This window comes from Galeopterus variegatus, unplaced genomic scaffold, assembly GCF_000696425.1.
Source record: "Galeopterus variegatus unplaced genomic scaffold, G_variegatus-3.0.2 Scaffold1953, whole genome shotgun sequence".
Classification (NCBI taxonomy): domain Eukaryota; kingdom Metazoa; phylum Chordata; class Mammalia; order Dermoptera; family Cynocephalidae; genus Galeopterus; species Galeopterus variegatus.
Genome location: NW_007728064.1, coordinates 244739 through 270412, shown reverse-complemented (window position 1 = coordinate 270412; position 25674 = coordinate 244739). Strand labels below are relative to the sequence as shown.

At 45.0% G+C, this 25674-nt stretch overlaps 2 protein-coding genes across 2 annotated transcripts in view; both read left to right on the top strand.

Annotated features, from left to right (window-relative positions):
- The first annotated feature begins 2047 nt into the window (after positions 1 to 2047).
- On the top strand, positions 2048 to 11750 carry SFXN2 (sideroflexin 2). The gene is made up of 12 exons (XM_008579748.1): positions 2048 to 2226; positions 2411 to 2581; positions 3555 to 3653; positions 4400 to 4475; positions 4789 to 4874; positions 6281 to 6341; positions 6729 to 6795; positions 7425 to 7474; positions 7817 to 7866; positions 9372 to 9419; positions 10257 to 10951; positions 11056 to 11750. Exons 1-11 carry the CDS (start codon positions 2066 to 2068, stop codon positions 10354 to 10356), a joined length of 969 nt encoding a protein of 322 aa, XP_008577970.1. The 5' UTR covers positions 2048 to 2065; the 3' UTR covers positions 10357 to 10951; positions 11056 to 11750.
- A 2513-nt stretch (positions 11751 to 14263) lies between these two features.
- WBP1L (WW domain binding protein 1-like) overlaps positions 14264 to 25674 on the top strand; it is a 63255-nt gene continuing 51844 nt past the window's right edge. The window contains exon 1 of the mRNA XM_008579750.1: positions 14264 to 14479. Coding sequence (XP_008577972.1) covers positions 14390 to 14479 — 90 coding nt within the window. The 5' untranslated portion in view covers positions 14264 to 14389. The remainder of the gene's footprint in view (positions 14480 to 25674) is intronic.

Sequence of the window (25674 nt, the reverse complement as noted above, 5' to 3'; positions counted from 1 at the left end):
GTGGGATCCGAACCCTCGAGCGGGAGCGCCGCCGCGCTTCCCAAGCGGCGCACTATCCAGTGCGCCACCGGGCCGGCCCCCTGAAGAACTTCTTTTAACATCTTGCAAGTCAGATCTACTGGTGGCATATTCCCTCAATTTTGTTTGTGCAAGAAAATCTTTATTTCTTCTTCACTTTTTTTGTGTGTGTGTGTGTGTCCTTTTTGAGACCGGCCGCACCGTGCTCAGCCAGTGAGCGAATCGCACCGGTCATCCCTATATAGGATCCGAACCCGCTGCGGGAGCGCTGCTGCGCTCCCAGCGCCGCACTCTCCTGAGTGCACCACGGGCTCGGCCCATCTTCTTCACTTTTGAAGAATAATTTCATTGGATACAGAATTCTAGGTTGGTGGGTTTTTTTCTTGTAACACTAAATATTTCACTCCACTCTCTTGTTTGCATGGGTTCTGAAGAGAAATTCAGTGTAGTTCTTACCCTTGCTTCTCTATAGGTAACATTTATGTTCCCCTTCTGGCTTCTTTCATGATTTGTTTGTCTTTGACATTCTTCAGTTTGAATACGATATGCCTTCATGTTAATTTTTTGGTAGTTATTCTGCTTAGTGTTCTCTGAGCCTTGTGGATCTGCGTTTTGGTGTCTCTCAGTAATTTTGGAGAATTCTCACTCATCATTACTTCAGATATTTTTTTCCGTTCATTTCTTTCTTTTTCTGTGCTCTCACTATGTGTATTTATACCTCTTGTAATTGTCCCACAATTCTTGAATATTCCGATGTTTTCTTTGGGTTTTTTGTTTGTTTGTTTGTTTTTCCTTCTTTTTTCTCTTTTCAGTTTGGGAAGTTTCTATTGACACATATTCAAGCTCACCAATTCTTTCCTTGGCCTTGGTCCAGTCTACTGATCAGGCATTTTTCATTTCTGTGACAATGTTGTTGTTGTTTTTCTGTTACACTGTTTTTGATTTGTAACATTTCCTTTTGATTCTTTCTTAAGAGTTTCTGTCTCTGCTTACATTGTCTGTTCTTGTATGTTGTCTACTTTTTAGAGTCCTTAGCATATTAATCATAGTTGATTTAAATTCCTGGCCTGATACTTCCCAAATCTCTGTTGTAGCTGAATCCGGTTCTAATGCTTGGTCTGTTTCTTCAAACTTTTTCTTACCTTTTAGTATGCCTTGCAATTTTTTGTGGAAAGCTGAACATGATGTACCTGATAAAAGGAACTGAGGTAAATGGTGTTTAATGTGAGGTTTTATGTTTATCTGTCTGTCTAGGAGATAGGCTGTGTTTACTGCTCGCTGTAGCTATGGGTGTCAGTGGCTAAAAGTTCATCTCCTGTCCTTGTTTTTGTCTCCCCTGTTGTCTTTGGGTTTGTAGAGACTTCTTCTTAAATAAGGTCTGAGACTTGCAGTTCTTTCTGTTGTAATACCTTGTTGTTCTGCAGAAGCCCTACTGATGCAGAGGTGAGCTGGGGGAGGAGAAGCATTCCATATCCTATGAGTAGGCCTCAGTCTTGTAGTGAGCCTGTGCCCTGGACTTTTACAAGGGCTTCTCAGTCTCCCCACCCCCTTTCAGTGATGCAGGAAGGCTGTTGGGGGCTGGAGTTCCCTTTCCCCAAGTTGGTTAGGCTCTGGTAAAATAGTTTCCCTTGAGGGCAGGTCTTATTAGGAAGAACAGAGGGCTCTGGGTGTATTTCAAAGTGGCGCCTTCCCCCATCTCCCTGCCAGAAGCACCAGGGGGTATTATATACTATTCCATGGGTGGGCTCTTGTTCCAGTCAGATTATGAGCTCTCCAAGGACAGCTATTGTCTCTTTTACTAGTCTCTCCCACAGTGTGATCAAGCACAAGGCCGGCCACCAGCAGGCACCCAGGAAACACATGTTGGTGCCCAGTTGCTCTGTCTGGTGAACATGCTGGTCCTCCCACGCTGACTCAGATGATGTCTAGTAGCTGGTGAAAGCAGGCAGTCCACAACAGTAGGAGGTACTCCAGGCACCTGGGTCAGGCCTTGATTTGGGGAACAATCCTCATTTTTCCTCTGTCCACAATTTTGTGTGTAAGCAGGATGGAGGCTGACCTGTCTGGCTTTAACATCGATGCCCCCCGTTGGGACCAATACACTTTCCTGGGACGGGTGAAACACTTCTTCAACATCACAGACCCCCGCACTGTCTTTGTACCAGAGAGGCAGCTAGACTGGGCCAAGGTGATGGTGGAGAAGAGCAGGTGCGTGGTTCAGGGAAGGGGCTGGAGGCAGTAGGGTGACATTAATGGATCCTCTAGGGAAGAGGTGGAAACTGAAGGTGAAGGAGTAGGCAGAGATCGCAGGAAGGAGAGAGAAATGAGAGCGGGGAGACTGGGAGGCATTGATCAGACTGGGTGGTAACTGTCTGTTGTCCTTGGGTGGCAGGATGGGGGTTGTGCCACCAGGCACCCAACTGGAGCAGCTGCTATATGCCAAGAAGCTATATGACTCTGCCTTCCACCCTGACACTGGGGAGAAGATGAACGTCATTGGTCGGATGTCCTTCCAGGTCCCTGGTGGCATGATCATCACAGGCTTCATGCTCCAGTTCTACAGGTGAGTACTGGAAGCAAGGCAGTGGGAGGTGTAGCTGCCTGGGTCTGCTAGGCAGGGAGCCATATTATGGTAATAATAATAGCCCTCTTTATTGATCACTTACCAGATACCAGGCACTGTGCTAAGTTCTTTGTGTGTATTTGTCTTATTTAATCTTCTCAACAACCCTGCACATAGGTACTATTATTGTTTCCATTTTATAGATGAAGAACTGGAGTTCTAGAGAGGCTAAGTAACTTGCCCAAGTTTTACACAGTCAGGAAATAAGGATGCCTGGATTTTAATTGAAGCCATCCTGTTTAGCACTCTCAACAAATAAGCTATACTAATTCCCTCATTTAAAAGTACTTGTTCCACAATAAATTTATTTTTATAATGTAACATCCAAATAAGAAAAATAGAAAAATACCCTTTCTCTTGGCTTGGTTGGGGACAGAATAAACTTTCAGTGGCTGCTGGATGTGTGACTCTTCCCCCTCCCTTCCTGTTCCTCCCCCTGCCTCGTCTACCCCGTGTGTTCATTTGTTCAGTTATTGAGCTAGACCTTGGGCCAGGTGTTGGGAATATAAAGACTTTAGTCCCTCCCCTCAAGGAGCTCCCAGTTTTGCTGAGGAGACCAAGAAGTAAACAGTTACAGTACAACTTGGTAAGTGGTAGGTTGGGGGAAGAATATGGGGTTGTGGGAGCAGGGAGCATGGAATGGCTAACTCTGTCTCAGGAGGGGCAGGGGAAGGGTTGAGAAGGTTCCAAGGAGGAAGTGATCTCTCAACAGAGCAGGATTTTGCCATGTATGGAAGTGGGGGGTGGGGGGAGGGATATTCCAGGTAGATGGGCCAGCCTGTACAAAAGCCCAGGTGCATAAAACAGCATGGGAATGGTTTAGGGAACTGCAGGTAATGTGGTGTGACTGGTGCACCCCAAAGTCCTCCCTTATTTACTCCTCTCTGCTTTTCCCGGCCTCTCTTATGGGTAGGACGATGCCGGCGGTGATCTTCTGGCAGTGGGTGAACCAGTCCTTCAATGCTTTAGTCAACTACACCAACAGGAATGCAGCTTCCCCCACATCAGTCAGGTAGGAGACCTGACCCCCAAGCTGTCCTCTTGCCTCCCCGGGAACAGCCCTTCTAAAGGGTTTCCAGGCTGTCAGTCCTCCCTGGGTGGGGCCTACCCTGGGCAGGTGATCAAGTCACCCTTTTCCAGGGTTTGGCAGTATTTCCTCAGGAAGAAGAAGAGTCTCTTCTTCCTAGAACGATTCAAAATTTGTTCATTCTTCTACAAATATTTCTTGAGTGTGTATTATGTGGCAGGCAGGGTCAAGGTGCTGAGGATACATTGTTGAGTAAAACATGTGGCCAATGTTCTGGTGGAGTATAAGGTCTCTTAAGAAAACAAGCACAATGATCTCAGATTGTGATTCCTGCCATTAAGGACATAACAGGGTGACAAGACAGAGGAGAGCAGCAGGGTGCCTGTGTAGATAGGCTGGTTAGGAAGACCTTTCTGCAGAGATGACATTTCACCTTGCATGAAATGAAGTTCACAAAGGATAAGGATTTGACCATGCAAAAGCCCAGGGAAGAATTCCTTGGATAGGGAGCAGCAGCATGCAGAGCTTCTGAGGCAGGAAAGAGTTTGTCATGTTTAAAGTACTGAAAAAAGGCCAAGGGGGCTGGAGCATTGAATGAAGGGGAGAGGGTCACAAGATGAGGCTGGGACAGCAAATCACATGTGGTTTTCAGACATGAAGCCTCGTTACCAGACTTTCTCACCCTCAGCCAACAGGGCTCCCCACTCCCAAGCATCTTTCTCCTCCACTAGGCAGATGGCCCTTTCCTACTTCACAGCGACAACCACTGCGGTGGCCACTGCTGTAGGCATGAACACATTGACAAAGGTATGTGTGGGGCTGCTGTGAGCATGGTGGCCTCTTGGAGGCAGCAGAGTGCTAGGGAAAACATCTTTCCTCAGGGGACATTTCCCCAGTCTGGGTGAGTTTGGGGATGGTAAGAGACAAGCCAAATAGTGAGAAATAGAGCAGAGCCATCCCCATGTTGGTCCTTCTTGGGCCTTTGAGGCATCTGGGCTTCCCCAACTGGGTATCTGGCAGTAGTGAGGTCTAATTTTCTTTCTTGTCTGTAGTCCTTCAGCCCCTCCACTCCCCTCTTCCAGTGAGCCTGAACAGTCCCATTGTTCCCTTTTCCCGACAGAGAGCTCCACCCTTGGTGGGCCGCTGGGTGCCCTTTGCCGCCGTGGCTGCAGCTAACTGTGTCAATATCCCAATGATGCGACAGCAGTGAGTACAGGGAGCCCTTTTTCTCCATATAAACCACAAGGTTAGCAGGGAAAGGGCAAGAAACCAAGGCAGTGGGTGGCTTCTTGGGACTGAGGTGGGTGTGGGGAGGGCTGCTGGGCTGAGCCTCTGAAGAGTCCCTGAGGATTGGCTGTTCCTATGGGGATGGACCCGGGAGTGGCAGGTGACAGGTTTAGTCAGTGTGTCAAGTACTGTGGGAGGCCTATTCTGGATGGTGTGGGATAGGGGAGATAGGGTGGGCCTGTGGGGTTTTATACTAGATCCTATCCTTTCATCTGAAACTGGGTTAAAGCTGTGAACTCTGCCTACTTCCAAAGCCCTGGGGATGGCTTACAGAATGAACCACAGCAGAGCAAGTTATCTAAAGACAGAACAGAACCAAGAAACTTTGAAAGCAGCCAGAGGAGTAGGTAGATGTTTTCCAGGCACCCAGCTCTAAGCTTTTCAGCAGAAAAGGTAAAGGAGAAACTCACAATGTCTTATAGTTTTTGTTTCTTGACCAGAGAAGGCATAGATATTCCTCTGTTGTAAGGTTTTTTTGTTTTTTTTGGTGGCTGGCCAGTAGGGGGATCCAAACCCTTGATCTTGGTGTTAAAGCCTGTGCTCTAACCAACTGAGCCAACTGGCCATCCCTGTTATGAGATTTTAATGATGTAATATACACAAAGACTCAAATCAGCACCTGGAATATAACAGATGCTACATTAGTGTTAGCTATTATTGCTTCTATTGCCATCAGCGTCAGTATCTACAAACCACACTTCCTTGGGACTGCTAGCAAATGGAAATTTATCACAATAGCCCTTGTAGAAAGAGCACTGCCAAAATAGTCATGCACCCCCATTGCTCTTCTCTTCTTTCCCTCCCCCAGCTTGTGGCTCTTTACTGACAGATGAATGAGTCCCAGCCACCTACCTGGTCTCGGGTTGTGTGCTGTTAAGAGCTGGCCTGAAAATAATAGCCAGAGTAGCTACTGTTTGTGGAGTTGTCATTCTGTGTCAGGTGCTGGACTAAGCACTTTGCAGATATTATCTTGTTTAATCCTTACCACATCCTAGGAAGTAGGTGCCAGGATTATTCCCATTTTGCAGATGAAGAAAACTGAGGCTTTAGAAGGGTTAAGGAATATGCCCAGGGTCACACACATACTCTGCAGTTTCAGGATTCAACCTAGGCAGTCTGGGCCCAGGGCCAGCTCTCTTAGCTACTACCCTAGATCACTTCTGAGATACCATTCCCTGGAGTGCAGAAAGAAGGCCAAAGTGCCAGGTTGCAGGAAGTAGCTCCCCAGAGCTTGAGTGCCCTGGTCTTGGTCCTCTGGTGTGTCACACAGCTGGCAGGCTTCCAGCACCCCTTTCCCAAGTCCAGCAACTCCTGTCTATGTTTAGGGAACTCATCCAGGGCATCTGCGTCAAGGACAGGAATCACAATGATATCGGTCATTCCCGGGTGAGCAGAGGCCTCCTTTTGGGGTGGGAGGAGGGAATTCCCTTTCAGACCCTGTGTTCCCCTCAGTGATCAGAGCAGGCTTGGGCACCATTATAGGACTATGAAGCCTTTTCCCTGACTCCATCCTCTTTCCCTGTCAATTTTTCCCTACATGTCTCAGTTTAAAACAGACCTCTTATGTCCTTTCTCCATCATTTCTGGTCCTGAAGCCATAAAAGTCTGGCTGGGTGGGGGAGAGTGGGAGAGAGAGGTCACTGAGACCTTGGCAGGTCCATCCATTCCCCTTTACAGGCTCAGACTTGGCCATGACCCTGACCCAGCCCTCTGGTGCAGCCCAGGTACACTGGATAAATCATTCCTGACAACTCACTCCCTTTCTGCCCTCAGAGAGCTGCAGCCATAGGCATCACCCAAGTGGTTATTTCTCGGATCACCATGGCAGCTCCTGGCATGAGTAAGAGGGGGAAGCCCCCCATCCTGGGATCTCTGGAACACATGGTAGAGTCCTCAGCCACACTCAGCTTTCGGGTGGGAGGTGGGACCCCAGCTTTTCCAGCTGTGCTTCTCAGAATTGTTTGTTTGAATGCTGAAAGCCAGGAGAGCCACACTAATTCCTAGAACATCAATTAATCAGAGATTTGGGGGAGAAAGTTCTTTTCATTCATTAAGCACCAGTGAATACAGTGTGGGATACCAGGGAGACTGGTAGAGAAAATAAATTTCCTGCCTTGATTTGCTTCCAGCAGGGGCATATTGCAGAGTAGGATATAAAATTTGTTTACGTGAGTCTTCAAAGATACTCTGTACTTTTGAGAAGGACGCTTTGGGGCTAGTGGCACATGTCCTCCTGGTATTACAGGTATGCAGGTTGAGAAATTTGGGAAGCTCCATTCTGCTGGGACATGGGAGAAGTTGGGGGAGGCTACTTCTACATGGTCTTCTGCTCTTCTCCCAAATGACAAGTACTTTCTGGAATTTCTGGGCAAGGAGGGAGAATCACTCAGTCCCTCATCTGACTTCAGAAATGGGTCTTGGGGCAAGTCTTCCAGCCCTCCCCTCAGCTTTTACCCTGGTCTCTTCCAGTCTTGTTGCCAGTCATCATGGAAAGGCTGGAGAAACTGCATTTCATGAAGGTATTGGGCTTTTCCTTTGCATCTTCCCTTCCCAGAGTCCCCCCAGCTCCACCTGTGCCTGGGGACTCCTAACCCTCCCATCCTTCCCTCTTACCACCACCCCATCACCTCAGTCAAGGAGGGGCCATACTAGTCCCTGCTGGCCTCCTGTTTAGATTTCACAGCCAGTTTCCTGACCTTGTCTTCAGAGAGCAAGGAGAGTCCCCCTTCTCCTCCCCTTCAGGGCAGAATATCCCTGCCTGTGGGATCTTCTACCTGGCTGATCCATGGCAGGGCAGGCATGGGGTTCCCCTGAAGGTGTAGAAGTTCCATATGGGTCTCTCTTTTATTTATTTTGTGCAGAAAATCAAGGTCCTGCATGCCCCATTGCAGGTCATGCTGTCTGGGTGCTTGTGAGTATTGTGTTCTGGTGGTTTGGGTCCTGTGGTGGCTGGGGAGCCCCAGGTCTGTCTTCTTGTATAGCCCATGTTGGAGAACTTGTACTCCTTTACCTGCCTTTAAAAGTGGCCGAGCTCAGAAGACCTGTGGTTCATCTGGAGAGCTCTTGCCCCATCATTTTTGAGGGCAGTAGGCTGGCGAGGCTCTGTATACACATTGGAATGGAAAGTGGAATGCTTGGGTGCTCTCCTGTCCTGGGATCTCCCCTCTGACCTCGAGTCTGGAGCAGTTTTCAAGAAGAGACAAGAATGATGAGACATAGCTTTGGCTGGGGCTGTCAATGTTCCAGCCTCGCACAAGAGGAAAATGCCACAAGTCAGGTCAGCATTCTTAGGTTCCTGCCATTGACTGGACACGTCCTACCATTAATCATACTGTGCAAGGCCACAGGACTAATGACAGCAACAACAGAACAACTAACATTGATTGAATGTTTTCTGTGACCCCACTGAGCTAATGCTTCACATCTACAACTTCACTTGATTCTCTCAGCCCCAAAGGGGTGTGTGTGTGTGTGTGTGTGTGTGTGTGTGTGTGTGTGTGTGTGTGTGTGTGTATATATACATACATATATACTATTATTATCTCCTTTTGCAAATGAAGAAACTGAAGCTTAGAAAGATTAAGAAACTTGCCCAAGTTTATATAGCTGGTAATTGCTGGTGCTGAGATTTGATCCTCAACAGTCTAACATTTTGCTATACTCACTTCTGCTAATTAAATTAGCATTGATTGAGTAGTTGCTGTGGTCTGGGTGCTGTACATACACTGTCTTATTTAATCTTCATAGTAGCCCTGCAAAGTAGACACCGTTATCCTCCCTCTGCTGGCCCAGAGCTAACTTGCCCAAGATTGCACAGCTAGTAAGTGGCAAAGCTGGGATTCATACCCAGGTCTAATGCAAAAGACCTTGCATCCCCAAACATGATCCTGGCTAGCATCATCAACATTATCTGAGAACTCATTAAAAATGAAGACTCTCAAGCCCTTCCTCAGATCCACTGAATCAGCATCTGCTGTTTTATAAGCTCCTCATGTTATTTGTGTGCAAAGTGAAGTTTGAGGAACTCTGCCCTTTCCTGTGCTCAAACAGCCTAGGTTTTCACTGAATAAAGGAGCAGGGCCTCAGAATTCATATCACTCACTCCTTTCCCCGCACATCAGTGGGTGCTAGTGGTCTTTAGGTCTGCTGCTTGCACTCCCTGTCTTCATCTGCTTGAACAGCAGGGATGGGGTGGGGTTGTGGAGGGGACTGATTTTATCCCCCTGCCAGAACGAGTTTCCTGGCACTCATAGTCCTCTCCCTCTCCATAGCTGGAGAGAGAGGACTCCAGGGCCATCTGGGAAGACAGGCCAGGTGCATGGGCATCTCTCCCTTCCCTAGGGGAGCTCAGGGATGGTGTGTAGGTGGGCCTGTGGGGAGATGTCCCCTAATGCTTTGGTTTCTCCTCTCTTACAGCCTCATCTTCATGGTGCCAGTGGCATGTGGGCTCTTCCCACAGGAATGGTATCGGCTATTCATTCCTCACTTTGTTTCATTGAATACCCTGTCACCACTCCATCTGACCTGCCTGCCATCCAGGAGAGATGGTGGTAGCGGGAAGGTCATCATTTGTCCAAGGACAAGCCCATCAGCATAAACTCTGGGCCTCTTAGCCCCAGTGAATGGTGGACCAAAACAGATCTCCAAGGGGCAGGAGAAGTAGGAGAAGGAATGAGGTTGCTTCTTCCGAGTGGAGTAAGGGCTGTTGGGAGAGAGGGTGGGGGAACAACGAGAGGCTTTCTTTCCCTGCTGGCTGGGTTATTAGAAAGGTCTCCCCTGGCTGGACCTGCTTGTTAAAATTGAATAAGGAAACAGGTACTTATACTGGCTCATGTTTGCCAGAGGGTCGACAATTTGGGCCTGTGTACATCCCTTGTGTGTCCCTGAAGGGGGGTTGGGGGTGGAGAAGGGATGATGGAGAAGGGAAGGGAAGTGTCAGACTGGGGGAAGGGTAGCTTGAATGCATACCAAGAAGATGCCAGTTTCCCCTTCCTCAGTACTCTAGTTCAGTACTAGTTCAGTGGTCATCTGCTAGGCATCTCCTATGTCCCAGGCACTGTACTTGTAATCTTGTGGAGAAGACAGAAGTTTAAAGCAAGAGCCTTAGCTCAGGGAGAATGAAGTCAGGCCTGACTAGAGGTGAAAGCAACACATTGTGCTATACAGAGGCCAATAATAATTCTGGCTGGAAAAATCAGGAGGGGATTCTTGGAGGTGGCATTTGAGTTGAACTTTATCTGAGGGTAATTTGCTGCTTGGTCCAGAAGGCATGCTCATAACCCACTCCTGTTCTCTTTTTAGTGAATTGCCCGTGTCCTATGTGGAACCAGAGCTCCAAGACACCATCAAGGCCAAGTATGGAGAACTTGTGCCTTATGTCTACTTCAATAAGGGTCTCTAAATCTCCCACTCCAGTAAGGACCAGTATATACCCATGTTTACCAGGTCCTCCTTAGCTGCTGTGCGCACCTGTGCCCTCATTCCTCTGCCAACAACTCTCAAAGGCCAGGATGGATTGAGGGTGGGGGTGGGAGGATGCCTCATGCTTCCACCAGGAATCTGGTTTTTTGGAGTCTAGGGGATGAAAGTGAAAAAGGAGAGCAAAGACCAAAGTCTGTCTGCTTCTTCCTTCACCCCTGTCCTTTGGAGATCAGAAGCTGAGGCCCTCTCAGGCAGAAGTTGCTGGTGCCTGGGGGAGACATGCAAACAAATCATTTGGAAAACTTATGAAAATTTTAGGATTCTGGTTCTAGCCAGGATTGGAGAAGAGCCCCTGGGACGAAGAGAAGCTCCTACTCCTCTTTCCTCTTCCCTTCTTCCTCCTCTCTCAAGTAATGGAACCATTTACCCATGCAGTTCTAGCCTAACTCAGGAGGAGAAGGGGGAAGAAGTCTGCGTCGCCTTGGAGACTCATCTCCCCCCTTCCCCATTCTCCTCTCCATTGCCCCCTGGTTGGCAAGCTTTTTTGGGAGTGTAGCTAAATTTGAGTTTCTCAGGCACCCAAGAGTTATTAGTGCTAAAAAGCCTTCCCCATTCTCCTCTCCATTGCCCCCTGGTTGGCAAGCATTTTTGGGAGTGTAGCTAAATTTGAGTTTCTCAGGCACCCAAGAGTTATTAGTGCTAAAAAGGATACTATGTGAAGCAGCAGAGTTCCATGATGCTTCAAGCTCCATCTGTTGACATAGACTTTACTGTGCCCTAAAATCATGTCTGAATCTGTTCTTGGGATCTCCTCTGTAATTGTGGAAGTTCTCTTCCCCCCACTGCCTCACATCTCTGTTTTAAAAGATAAATCCACTAACTGTGAGTGAAAAGGATATATGTAAGCACTAACCACGTTTTTTTTAAACTATACTTTTTTTTTTTTAGTCATTACACAATATAAACATTTTTTGTGGCCATTTACCAATTTCTCCCTCTCCTTCCCTCCCTCTTTCCCACCTCTGGTGGTAATCACACATTTTAATGGGCATAACTTCCTGGCTGCCTCCCTTCCTCAGTCCATGAGGTTAAATACCAAAAAAGACTGGTGTGTACTGAATAGGAAAGGGAAACTATTTGGACATCTCTAAGAGAAGCCAATCAAGACCAAAGAACCTTAAAGGACACAACAAAGCAAAGCCACTTTCTTTCCCAAGCTTTGCTGCCCTAGGTGATTTCTCAAGCTTCTCAGGGAACTGTGTGGCTTACCTGGGGTCAACGTGTGTATGAGTTTTGTCTGGTAGGATTTTCTGACTCTGTTCAAAGGATATCACTGTGAATTGAATAAATTTCTTGAAAGAGCCTGAAAGGAAAGTAGGATCTGGTCTTACTTTGGTGTTGGCATGTCAGAGGGTATCACAACTATAAGAAGGAACTGTCTGAGGCCTGGAGGCCATTGTTTATTAAAGGGGAAGAATTCACCTGTCTCTGCTGGAAGCTCCAGGGTCTCCCAGAATGGGAGGTGTGTTGCCCTAGAGCAGTATTTGGCAAACCATGGCTCAAGGGGCCAAATCCACCTGCTGCCTTTTTTTTTTTGCACCTGAGAACTAAGAATGATTTTGCATTTTTAAAGAGTTGGAAAATGAAAAACCAGGAATATGTGACAGAGATCCTATATGTGTGGCATGCAGAACCTAAAATATTTAGTATTTGACCCTTCACACAGAAAGTTTCCCTTGCCCTTGATCAGTGGTTCTTAAGAAGTGCATTAGAATTACCCATGGGGCTTGTTAAAACATAGGTAGTATGGCTCATCCTCAGATCATAGGATTTCTAATTCTGTAGGTCTGAGGGGAGCATGAAAAAATGTGCATTTCTAATAATTTCCTGGTAAGGCTGATTCTGTTGGTCTGGAGAGCACACTTTGAGGAATACTACTCTAAATTAGACAGAGGGTCTCCTCCCTGAGGCCAAATTGACTGCAATTTGATTTTCCCCCATTTAAAAAAATTAAAATATAACTTGTATACCATAAAATTGATGTGGGAGGTGCAAATCCAGACTCTGTAGGGTTTAGTGTTTCTGTCCAGCATCTCAGTTTGAGCTCTCAGGTGAAAGGAGAAAGTGAGTTGGGGCAAAATCACCTGTTTGTCAAATTGAATTGGGGTTTCCTAATGATGATGATACCTGGCCTTTACAAAGAAGACTTAGAACTCCTTGAATCCAGGATTAAGAGACTCTGTCCTGTGAAAATAATTTGGACCTTGCTTAGAACTCAATCTTTGCTTCTCCTCTAAGGAGCTTGACTTGAAACCGGAGACTGGCAAAAATACTTGTCACCTTTTGCAGGTAGGAAAGCAGGATCAAGATAGAGGCGGAACTATGGATATTCTTAAACTGGGGCAGAACTGGTTTCTTCAGGGCCCGCCCGTGGCTCACTTGGGAGAGTGTGGTGCTGATAACACCAAGGCCACGGGTTCGGATCCTATATACGGATGGCCGGTTGGCTCACTGGGTGAGCGTGGTGCTGACAACACCAAGCCAAAGGTTGAGATCCTGTTTCTCGTTTTGCCTACATTTATACAAAGAACAACTCTCCTGGCTCAGCTACGGGCCACACTGGGTCAGGCTGTAAAATGCTTCGGTAGGTTTTTAGAGGAAATTGGCTGCTACAGCCTGCTGGGTTCTCTGCCATGGTCTTCATTTGTTAATTCATTTTACCAACATTGATTGAGCTCATGATTGAGCCCTATATGGGATGCTTTAGAGATTAAAAGGAGGGAGAGGAGAAGACCTGGTGTGCCGTATAAAAAGCTGCAAATCAGTCAGGCAGGTATTATAGATTAGATACAAGTACACTGGTGATAGGTGAATCCAGAAGAAGAAACAGGGTGGGGGCTAGGAGTTTGTAAGCAGGGAACTGTATGTGTAACGTGTAAATGAAGCTATTGGGCTTCTCAAGTGTTCGGCGTGAATGTGTTCGGAATGTGTGGGAAAATGTAGTGGGACGTGAGACAGAAGTAGGTAGGAACTAGGTCATAGAGAGGACCATAATTTGCGAAGTTTGGGTTATATATCCTGTAGGTGGTTGAAGTATTTTAAAAGGGAGGTCAAGACATAATAATGTCTGGTTTATTGTGGTACAGCACTGTTGCTGTGGTGTGTGGAAAGGATTTGAGAGAGAAGAATCAACAAAGTGCAGGGTAGCAGGGGGGCCGTTTGTATTTAGCTAGAAGATAAGAACATGGATAGAAGCAATGGGGGTGGATTTCAGAGCTATTTCTGAGGTAGAGTCAGTAGAATTTTGTCCCCGATACTTGAGGTGACAAAGCACTATGCCTCAGATAAAGGTCTATCTCAGGGAATTTAAATGGACCTAAGCTGCTGCTTGGGCAGTTTGAGACTAGTAGAGGGACGCTGGTAATCATCAAAAGCTTTTTAGATTGCAGTTGTTTTCCTCCTTAGGAACTCCTGGTTACTTTCTAGGAAAAACTTATTTTCGAACACCCTCCAGAATCACCATCATCCCATCTCTTTTTGCTAAACTGTGGAAACCTAATACTTCCGCCACACTCAAGATAGCTGCATCTGAACTAGACTTTTCACGACACCTTCTGGGTGGCCTCGCCACCTACCGGGGCCACTTCCGCCACTCTGCGGGGTGGGACGTATTTCACACCGCCTCGCGGCAGTCAAAATGGCCCAGCTTCCTCCTACTTTTCATTGGCTGGATTGCTCGGGTTTTCCGTCCTCGCGGGGGGCGGGACTTGGGTTTGATCGACAGCTATTTTGATCAATGGATGAAAGGCAGGAGCCAATGAAGAGCTGGAACTGGAGACCCTCCCCCGTGTCTGGGAGGGTGTTTTGCTTAGGGCGAGGTGGAGCACAGCCGGAAGTGGGAGGGGAGAGTCTAACAGGAAAAGAAGGGAAGAAGGAAGAAGAGGGTAGAGGAGGAGAGGGAGGAGAGGAGGGAGGTGGCGGCGCCGTAGCGGAGGAGCAGGAGCAGGAGGGGGATGGAGAGGAGAAGGCTTTTGGGTGGCATGGCGCTCCTGCTCCTCCAGGCGCTGCCCAGCCCCCTGTCAGCCAGAGCTGAGCCCCCACAGGTAAGGGGGAGGGGGCGTCCGGCCCACGCTGGGGGCCTGGGGGTCGTCGAGGCCTGGCTGGAGGGGTCTGAAGGAGTATTGTTGCCAAGAGTTGCGGGGTCCCGAGAGGGGAGCCCATGCCTGGCTTGGGCAGGATCTAAGGGGACTTCGGTGTTTAGCTGAGGGACACCTGTGACGGTTTTGGTGTCAGGGAGGTGGCAGAGGCATGCTGCCAAGCGAGTGAAGGGCCTTTGAGACGACAGGTAGGTTAGGTGGGCTGGAATGACTGTGACTGGATAGTGGGGTGCCGAGCTGAGGCATGTGGGGCTTATTCGTGTCCTCCCGTGGAGCAGGTGTCCGAGGCAGCGATGCTGTGTGTAGGACTGTGTGTGTAGGGGTACACAGGCTTTTGAGCTGGACTGACAGGGAGGAAGGCCTGAGAGGATATTTATTTCAGGCTGGACAAGGGAAAGTTCTGAGGGCGTCTTGGCCTCATATTTAATGGTGTAAGGCATGGCACCCTTGGTGGCAGGTTGTTGGAGGCAGGACTCTTGGAATGCAGATAGGATGAAGTAGAGTGGGACCCCTCAGGAGGGGGACATACTTCAGCTTATAACAAGTTTTTGCTGTTAGGCTGGCTGGCCTGGAAGAGCAAGTCACTCATGCTGATCTGAGCCAGCTCAGGGCTTTTGAGCAAAGGATAGCTCTGATGCCAATATGGGAAGCAAATGGAGCACCCCAGATTTTCTTGCTGGGTGGCTTGCTCTTTCGTTAGCCAGGCAGAGAAGCTTGCTTGTGCTGATTCCAGCTCCGGCTGGCATTTCGAAACCCTAATGGGAGCATTACTCCTAGTGCCAAGTTGGGTGGGGTGCAATAGGGGGAATCACCCCTCCTTCCTTGCGTTTGGCAAGGCTTTACCATTTTCCTCACTTTCTGTTCCCTGTCTTTTCAGAAAGACATGCACACATAGATAGGCAGCGCAATTGCAAAGTCTATACAACTTGACACTGAACTTGTATAGTGATTGAGAGCAGGAACAGAGTGTCAGCAAAAATACTTATCGTTTCCCGAGGAGTTTAAGGGCTGCCTTTCACATATGTGTCTTGTTTTGCCCATTAATATCCTTTATTTTTAAAAATTAATTACTTTTTTAAATGAGTTGAAATTCACATTAAAAAGTCAACCATTTTAAAGTTAAAAATTCAGTGATGTTTAGTACATTCACAGGGTGGTGCAACCAACACCTCTGTCTAGTTCCAAAACATTTTCATCACCCCAAAAGAAAACCCTGTCCCCATTAAGCCGTTACTACCTGTCCCCTCCTTCCCCCAGCCCCTGGCAACTACCAATCCGCTTTTGGCCTCTATGGATTTACCTATTATTCTGGATATTTCATATAAAGGGAATCCTACAATATGTGGTCTTTTTGTGTGTGGCTTCTTCACTTAGCATGTTTTCAAGGTTCATTCATGTTAGAGCATGTACCAGTACTTCCTTTTTATTGCTGAATAACATTTCATGTATGTATGTGCCACAATTTGCTTATCCGTTTATCTGTTGAAGTATTTAATTTTTCCTCAGAATATATTTATATATATATTACAATAACATGTGAAAGGAATAGAGCCCATTTTCTGGCTCAATGTATTCTCTTTTCTAGGGTTGGGACTCTTCAGTTTTAGCCTTTGTTGCAGTTCTTTGTTTTCCCAGTTAAAATCATAAACTGGCAGAAATAAATTTTCTATTAGAAAAGTTATAACCCTCAGGACTGGTAAGGTTAAGAAGTATAGTACTGATAGAATAAAATGTAGAATAAACTTGTTTTTCCTTTGTATTTGTCTACTTCTGTAAATACCTCTAAAAGGCTTTTCCTGATAACCGATAAGTAATGTTGCTAGAGCTTTGATTTAGGAATGTCAGAGCCTGTGGAGGTGAGCTGGCCAATGGTAGGAACTGGACCGACTTCTTCAGCAAGGGGAAGGATGGAAAATGGAGGTTCCTACCAGGTCACAGAGTCTGGGAGGTGGCAAGATGTGGAAAGGTATCTTCAATGTCATGTCCTAATTGCAGTTTGTCAATCACGGGCTGCTTTCTTATATCTCTGGCACCTCTAACACTTATTTTGGGGACAGGGTAGCTTTTGTACTTTGTTCTGTTTGGATGGATGCTAGCACTGACCAACAGTGGTTACAGTTCCGGCAGAGAAGGAAACGTTTTTGTAATGAGCAATAGCTTTCTTCCTAACCACCCCCCACATACCCTCACCCCCAACACCCCCATACACTCCCATCCTCCACCTCATACCCTTGTCTCTTTCTGTCCACAAATACTAGATATCTATAGTAAGATTTGTGTTTAGAATTTTAATCTTTGGAATGGAAGTTACCATGTAATTATTAACTCCAAATCCACCACAATTTAGTCAACTTAGGTTTTTTTGTTTTCTTGCTCTTTTTGCTTGTATTAATCAGTAAGGAAAAAAAAATACAGAGACCATTTTGTCATAGGATGTATTTCAGGTATTCACTGTGCTTACTTTAACAGTAACTTCTGGTTAACTGAATTGAGGAGGTCTTGCTGTACAAATCTGTTTTGAAAGTGGTATGGGTACCTCATTACATTTTTCTCCCCTGAAATGGATCTATTAAATACAACCTTTTTTTTTTTTTAAATACACATTTTCTATCAGTAGTATATGATATTAGGCGGCTTGCTTTCCCTGTAACCAGCTCTGCACTGGAACAGTTATTTCTTGCCATGCAGGCCCAGGAAAGTTCATCAGCCTAATTCACTTCTGTGATTAGGAATTTAGACCTAACTCTCCTATAGGTCACTGCAACTCAGTGATTCCTCGAATCTATAAATAATAAAAAAGCAGTAGTCTCCATACAGTAAGGACTTGGCACTTGTTTCTTCTTGTTAAATTATGATTGAGATATGTAGAATTTTTTCTTTTTGTGTTGTTTATATTAAACCAGAATATTTGAATATATCATTTAAAATAAAGTTTTGGTAGAAATGTCTTTTTCCATAAGGTGACCCAGCTGATGGTCCAAGCACAAATCTCTAGAGATGCAGTCCTTATGTTTTCTCTGCCAAGCTTAAAACTTTGAGTTGGATGGGCCACTGTTCCTGACGTTTTTTTTTCCCCCACTGTGCCCCTCAGTAGTGTACTAAACCTTCCTCCCCCACCACTTTACTCACCTCCATTGCCCTGGTTTTCAGTCTGGAAGCCCTACTCCATTCCCCTTTATTACAAATGGCATTTCAGTGCAGTCACTATCAATCCTTGTAGAATAGTGGGATGTAAGGCTTCCAGATTCTAAACCCCTTTACCTCATTTTCTTAGTCTGTTTGATACACCAAAGTGAGCATTTGTCTAAAATGAGCACCTTGAGTTTCTATAAATCCTTTCAGTGGAATTCAGTAGAATTCAAAGAATAGACATTTACTGAAATGTCAGTTCTCAGCAACAGGCTATTATTGCTAGGCTCTGGGAACTGTCAAATGAGTAACAGAATCCCTGTCCTCAAGAAACTAGTAATCTTGTGGGAAGGACACGTAAAACACACAATGAATTGTAATCCAGAGAGATCCATGCTGTAATGGAAGTGCAAGCAAAGGACAATAGGCACAATCGATTTGCAATGGCAAGAGGAAAAGGAGGATCTAGGGAAAGCTTCATCGAGGAAGAAGCATTTGGACTAGACTGTAAAGGTCGATAAGGATGAGTAGGATATCTATGGACCAGGAAGGGGAAAAGTGTATTCCATTGTGGAAGAGTAAAATGGAAGACGTGTCTGGAGGCAGCGCATAGTCTGTGGCAGAAGCTTCGTGTGTGGGTGTGTAGAGGAGTGTGCAAGTAGATGAGACTTTTGAGAGGGAGGCTGTGGTCAGATGGTAAGGAGACCTTTTGTCCATTCATCTAAGGCTGTACTGTCCAGTAGAACTTTCGGTGATGCTGGAAACGGTCTCTGTGCTGTCCAGTTCAGTAGCCACTTAGCCACATGTGGCTATTGAGTACTTGAAATGTGGCTAGGATACCGAGGAACTGAATTTTTAACCATGTTTAATTTTTTTATGTCAACTTTATTGAGATGTAATTTATATGTCAAAAAGTCACTCTTTTAAAGTGCGCATAAATTGTTTTTTTAGTATAGTCACAGAATTGTGTGACTGTTACCACTATCTAACTTTAGAACATTTTCATCACCCCCCCAGAAAACCCCATAGACATTAGCAGTCAATACTCATTGTACCCTCTCTTCTGCCAGCCCTTAACAAACACTAATGTACTTCCTGCTTCTATGGATTTGCCTGTTCTGGATTGTGTGACTGTTACCACTATCTAACTTTAGAACATTTTCATCACCCCCCAGAAAACCCCATAGACATTAGCAGTCAATACTCATTGTACCCTCTTTTCTGCCAGCCCTTAACAAACACTAATGTACTTCCTGCTTCTATGGATTTGCCTGTTCTGGACATTTCATAGAAAAATCATACACTAAATGGTCCTTTGTGATTGGCTTCTTTCACATAATGTTTGCAAGATTCACCTATGTTTTGGGATGTATCAGTACTTAATTCTTTTTTATGGCTGATTAATATTCATTCCATTGTATGGATAACACCACATTTTATTTATCCATTCATCAATTGATGAACATTTGGGCTATTTCCACTTTTTGGATATTATAAATAATGTTGCTATGAACATTGGTATGCAAGTTTTTGTGTGGATGTATGTCTTCAGTTCTCTTGGGTATTTACCTAACTCTGGAATTGCTGGGTCATGTGGTAACTCTATGCGTGACCTTTTGAGGAACTCTCAGTGGTATGTTATTTAATTTGATTAATTTAAATTGAATAAGCTACATGAAGCTAATGACTATGTATCGGACAATGCTGATCTAACAGCTTTCCAACATGGGGGTTTGGTACAGTCTAACATAGTGGTAAGGTCATGGGGTCTAGGGTCAGGCAACCTGAGTTTCAAACCTGACACTTAACTATCCTTGAGCAAGTTACTTAACCTCATTGTGCCTCAGTTTCCTTATCTGTAAAATGGGAATAATGTTAGTATGTACCTTATAGGGTTATTGTGAGGTGAAAAGACATATGTATGTTTATATATTCATTACATATGACATATGTAATATATGTAAAGATCTTAGAATATACTTTATGATTCTTAAGTGTAATAATTATAACCATTATTGTTATTGGTTGTCCTGAGAGTGCATGTATTGGTAAGTTAGTGTCACCTCCCAAAATAAGTTCAGAAAATGAGATCTGGAGTGTTTGAAAATGACTTCCTTGATTCTGTTTTATCTCTGAGTTTAGGTTTGTTCCTGTGATCTTTTAGCTGTGTAGGTAACTTTCCGTGGTGAACCTATGTGTTTAGAATAGTGGTTCTCAATTAGTGTCCATTTTGCCCTCTCCAGAGGACATTTGTCAGTGTCTGGAAACATTTTTGGTTGTCACAACTTGGGAGTGCAACTAGCATCTAGAGGGTGAAGGCCAGGTATGCTGCTAAACATCCCACAATGCTCAGGACAGCCCTCACAACAAAGAATTGTCCGGCCCAGAATGTCAGTAGTGCTGAGGTGGAGAAAGCCTGTCTTAGTGATGCCTGCTGTCTCCTTGCCAGCTCCTGCTCATCATTGCAGAGTTTGAGGTCAGCCTTCCTATGAAGCGAGAACATAGCATTTTGAAGTATATGAAATAACCTCTGATAAGTTTTAGGTGGGACAGTTTAAAGCTTTAACATTCTGCATCTCGGTTATTCTCAGGTTTGTTGGCTGTACATTACCAGTCAGCTCTGCTTTGTCAGCCAGCAGCAAACATTATTAAAACAAAAACAAAAACACATTTTTTTTAGTCTTTCGTTCAATAAGCAGGTGAGCCTCTCCTATTCACCCAGTCTTGAACTTTCTTTCCTCTTGCTTTGATCTGCCCTTGTGGTTTCATTTTAAGAACATGATGTGTTTTCATCCCAGTGAAAGCCTGATGGCCAGTTACTTGCTTTTCTCAGTGTCCTGCATGGTCCCATAACCAGTCTGAACTGAGTCATGTTCTTAGAACTTTTTCCTTTCCCCATTCCAAGTCTTGGCTCTACTCTCATTTTCAGCCTCTGGAATGTTGGATTGTTCTCATGCACACTTAGCCTGCAGAAACCATTAGGTGTTTTCAGGGTCCGCCGCAAGGGAAGCTAAATGTCCTGGCCCTCAGGGTGGCTATGTCTAGAGGAGAGCCCTCTCTCGTAGGACCCCAGGATGCAGCTCATCTGTGGGTATTTGGCACAAGCAGGCAAGTCTTTACGGATACTGTAGGTATCTTGGATGGCCTTGGATTCAAAATTCCAAATGCCTAGCCATCTGTATACCTGAAAGGTCTTCTTCCTTTCCTGCCTTCAGTTGTTAGGACTAACACTTGAGGGATAATCAGGAGCCAGGTAGTATAATTTGGGTTTGTTCCTGCCCCTACAACCCCAGTCGTGGATACCATTGGGGTCACTGATCCCATTGTAACTGCACAGCCAGTAAGAACAGCCATGGGTGAAAGGGAGCAGTGATGTTGGATCTTGGTGACCTGTCTACTTGGTGGCATACAATAGACAGGCTGAGGTCTGGCATTTGGGCACCTCTCTTTTTTTTTTTTTGTCCTTTTTTGAGACCGGCTGCACCGGGCTCAGCCAGTGAGCGCACCAGTCATCCCTATATAGGATCTGAACCCGCAGCGGGAGCGCTACTGCGCTCCCAGCGCACCGCAGTCTCCCGAGTGGGCCACAGGCTCGGCCCGGCACCTCTCTTTTGGACCATCCTTTGCTGTTCCGCTAGGTGGAGCAAATCCTGGCCTAAAAAACGCATGCGGTATGGAAACCACAAACAGACACAAATCCAGAACGTTGCAACCTGTGAGGTCAAGAAAGGCAGAACATATCCCATCCTATTGAATTCTGTGGCTTGTTGATAGAATTCTGGGCTTTCCTAATGTGGGAATTAAAATAGGTTATCCTCTCAGACTTGTAGATGGCCAGTCTTGCATGGACTGGGTTTTGGGACACTCTCGCTTACTCAGTTACATTCCCATAGCTCTAATTTATTTGCTTTTGGTTTTCTTCTTTCCATACTTTCTTCTGTGGGGAAAAAAACAGATGAGCTGTGTATCTCCTGCTCCTGGTCCCGTCATTGTCCTCATAAGTGCCAAGGCGAAGTTTTGATGCAAGACCTCAGGTGTTTTAAAGAATTCAACTTAAACATGTTTTGGAAGAGGTAAAAATAAATGTAACAAGAATATTTGTGGCTTGGAAGGGTGGATGTTAGAGTGAAGACTTACAAACAAAAACATGTCTGTTTTGATTTTTAAATATTTAGCAAATCGAATCTTATGTTGTAACATTGTTTTGTTACACATTCTTTCAGATCAGAGGCATGCCTTCATGGAGAAAATATTCACGTTTTTCAAAATTCTATATGTTGCTCTTCAGTTTGCCATTTTCTTTTCTTTTCTTTTCTTTTTTTTTTTAAAGATGACCGGTAAGGGGATCTCAGCCCTTGGCTTGGTGTTGTCAGCACCATGCTCAGCCAGTGAGCCAACCGGCCATCCGTATATAGGATCTGAACCCGGGCCTTGGTGTTATGAGCACCGCACTCTCCCGAGTGAGCCACGGGCCGGCCCTTGGTTTGCCATTTTCTAATTTATCTTCCTCATTTAAAATTCCACCTAACACAGAAACAACAACAGAAAAACCACGGCTTAGTTTATTGATGAGATCTAAATGTTTTTCTTAGTGGTTCATTTGGGAGAGGAAGTTAATATTTGGATGTTGGAATACTGTAGCTCTTTGAGACTTGAATACAGAGGCAAATAGAGAAGTTCATCCTGCTTACTCCTTTCTTTTTCTTTTGGTAATTTATCTTTAAGTTTGCAAATTTCCTTGCTGCATTTAGGGATGTGTGTGTGTGGGGGGGAAGGGGACAGAAATGATTTGGCACAAGGTCCAAATGACTCTCTTTTTATTTTACTTCCTTAGAGATGATTGCTGTTTTTCTTTGAGCTTTAAGATACCTTTTTTTTTTTTTTTTTGTCTTTTGTCTTTTTCCGTGTCCGGCAATGGATCGCAACCCTCAGTGTTGCCCCCGTACCGGACCGGGGACTGGCAACGGATTGCAACCCTCGGTGCTGCGCCCACATCTCGCTCAGCCAGTGAGCGGGAACTGGTCTGTATGTGGGATCCGAACCCTCGGGCGGGAGCGCCGCCGTGCTTCCCAAGCGGCACACTTATCCAGTGCGCCACCGGGCCGGCCCTAAGATACCTTTTAAAATCAGCTTTTTAATTATACAAAAACAACACATGCTCATAATAATGGTAAATAAAACAGAAATCCAAAAATGTTTAGAGTAAAAAGTGAAAGTTTCTGGTTTGGTGTATATTTTTGGTGGTTTTTCTGCTTATGCTGCATATTCATAGCTATATTAATATAACTCATAAATCACATGTATAATGAACAAACAAAATCATTGATGTGGGTAGGGTTCTTTATTTTCTTTCATTTGTTGTTAAAACAAAAATGGGATGGGCTGGCCCGGTGGCGTGCTGGAGAGTGTGCCGCTTGGGAGCGTGGCGGCGCTCCCGCCGAGGGTTCAGATCCCATGTGGAGACCGGTTCCCGCTCACTGGCTGAGCGCGGTGTGGGCGCAACACCGAGGGTTGCGATCCTCTTACCGGTCAGTAAAAAAGACAAAAAGGGAAAGAAAAAAAAAAAGGGATAATTTATACATAGTATAAATGCATTTTTTTAACCTTAACATTTTGTTTTACCTTATCAAAATATTGTGGACTAATTTCCGTATTATATATATCTCTGATTTAAAAAAAAATACTTGTATGCTATTGCTCTGTACCATGATTTAACCACTTCTCCATAGGTAAACATATGTGTGTCCAAGTTTTTGCCATTTCACACAGTGCTACATTGAGCATTGTTGTACCTATTTCTTTCTGTAGTTGTGCTAGATTCCTAGAAGTGGAATTGGGGGTTGTAGGGCTATAGGATATGTACATTTAAAAGTTGTGGTAGACAGTGCCAAGTTGCTCTCCAAAGTGATTGTATCAGTTTTCATTTTTATCAACAGGGTATGCAAGGGCTCACTTCTCCACACAAAAGTAAGCAACATTCCTTCACCTACACTCTCGCTTATCCTTTAAGATGTACCTTCTGACTCAACGCAGACACCTGGGAACATTTCAGCTTACTTCCTCAAAAACCTGTTGGTCTCTAGTTTGCTTAGCTTCTAGTCTCCTCCCTGTGTACAATCCATAGCTCCCTTTACTGTGATGCAGGTTTCACCCAAGAGCAGTGAGCCTATAGGTGGAGAGGGGTCGAAATGCCTGCCCAGGTGCTAAAGAAGGTGGTTTGTGGTCCTCTGGGAGATGTTAGGCAGGTGACCTGGAGCTCTTAGACAATTGCTGTATGGCACACAAGTCTAATTTTGTGCCTGACCAAGCCCATTTCCATGGTGGTTGTCCCAGAGTTAGGGACACTTGGAAGTAGCATTGCTAAGGGTGCAGACTCAGGAGCCTGACTGCTTGCTTCTGAAGCCTAGCTCTCCCCTCATTGTCCATATAACCTTGGGCATATAACTGTTGCCTCATCCACAAAATGGGGATAATAGCACCTAGCTTAAAGGATTATTGATGTAGTTATTATAAAACAGAACTGTGCCTGCCACATAGTAAACACTTAGTAAGTGTTAGCCGTCAGCATTTTTTATTTTTTATTTTTTTGACTTTTGGGGAAGCCTTAGGGCTTCCCTATTCCCTTACTGACGTAAGATCTGATTCCAGCAGAGGAATTTAAGGAACCATTTTGGTTTACTTCTAGTCCAAAAGGTATGTGAATCACTTTCATGTCATCAGCCTTGGCAATCAGATGAGAGGTGTTTTCCCAGCAATTGTTTTTAAATAATGAAGTATGAAATTATTTATATTCTTAGAGCAGTAAGTTAGAATATACACTGTTACTCTTATTTGTACATCACTGTGTTCTCTTGAATAAGGAGAGTGTGTTGGGGTCACCACCAGTAAGAGTGCACCCCATGTCAGGTTGGGGGTATGGCTCGCCATCCGTTCCCACTGCATCACCAAACCACACACAGCACTGTCTGCTCTTGGCACACGTGTTACTGCCTTGAGGTGAGGGGGCTCCTGGGGCTTCTTGATGCCTGCTCCCACCTTCCTTTGGCACTTCCTGTTCTGAGGTGAGAATGGTTTCTGAGCCTTTTTTTTTTTTCCCTAATAACGATTTTGCTAAGATATAACTCACGGGCCATAAAATTCACCCTCTCAAGCATACAATTCGGTGATTTTTAGTATATTCACAAGGTTGGGCCACTATCACCAGTATCTTAATTTCAGAATATTTTTATCACTCCTAAAAGAAACCCTCATTCCCTCTCTCCTCTTCCCCCACAGTTCCTGGCAACCACTCCTTTTTGTTTCTATGGATTCATCTGTTCTGAACATTTCATATAAATTAAATCATATACCATGTGGCCTTTTGTGACTGGCTTCTTTCACTTAGTATAAAGTTTTCAAGGTTTACCCATGTTGTAGTGTGTTTCAGTACTTTGTTCCTTTATATGGCTGATTAATATTCCATTATATGGCCACATTTTATTTATCCATTCATCAATTAATAGACATTTGAGCTATTTGCACTATGGGGCTATTATGAATAATGCCACTGTGAACACTGGTGTACAAATTTTTAGTGGACATATGTTTTCAATTCTCATGGGTGTATATCTAGGGGTGAAATTGCTGGGTCTTACGGTCGTATGGTAACTTTATGTTTCACTTTCTGGGGGACTGCCAGACTGTTTTCTGAAGCATCTGCACCATTTTACACCCCTATTAGAAATATATGAGGGTTCCAATTTCTCTACATCATCTCTAAGATTTATTATTGTCTGTCTTTTTTGTTATACCCATGCTAGTGGGTGTGAAATAGTTTCCCATTGTGGTTTTGATTTGCATTTCCCTAATGTCTAGTGATGTTGAACATTTTTTCGTGTTCTTATTGGCCTTTTGTATATTTTCTTTACAGAAATGTCCATTCAATCCTTTGTCCATTTTTTTTTTTTTTCCTTTTTTGTCTTTTTTTGTGACCGGCAACGGATCGCAACCCTCAGTGTCCCCCCCCCACTGGC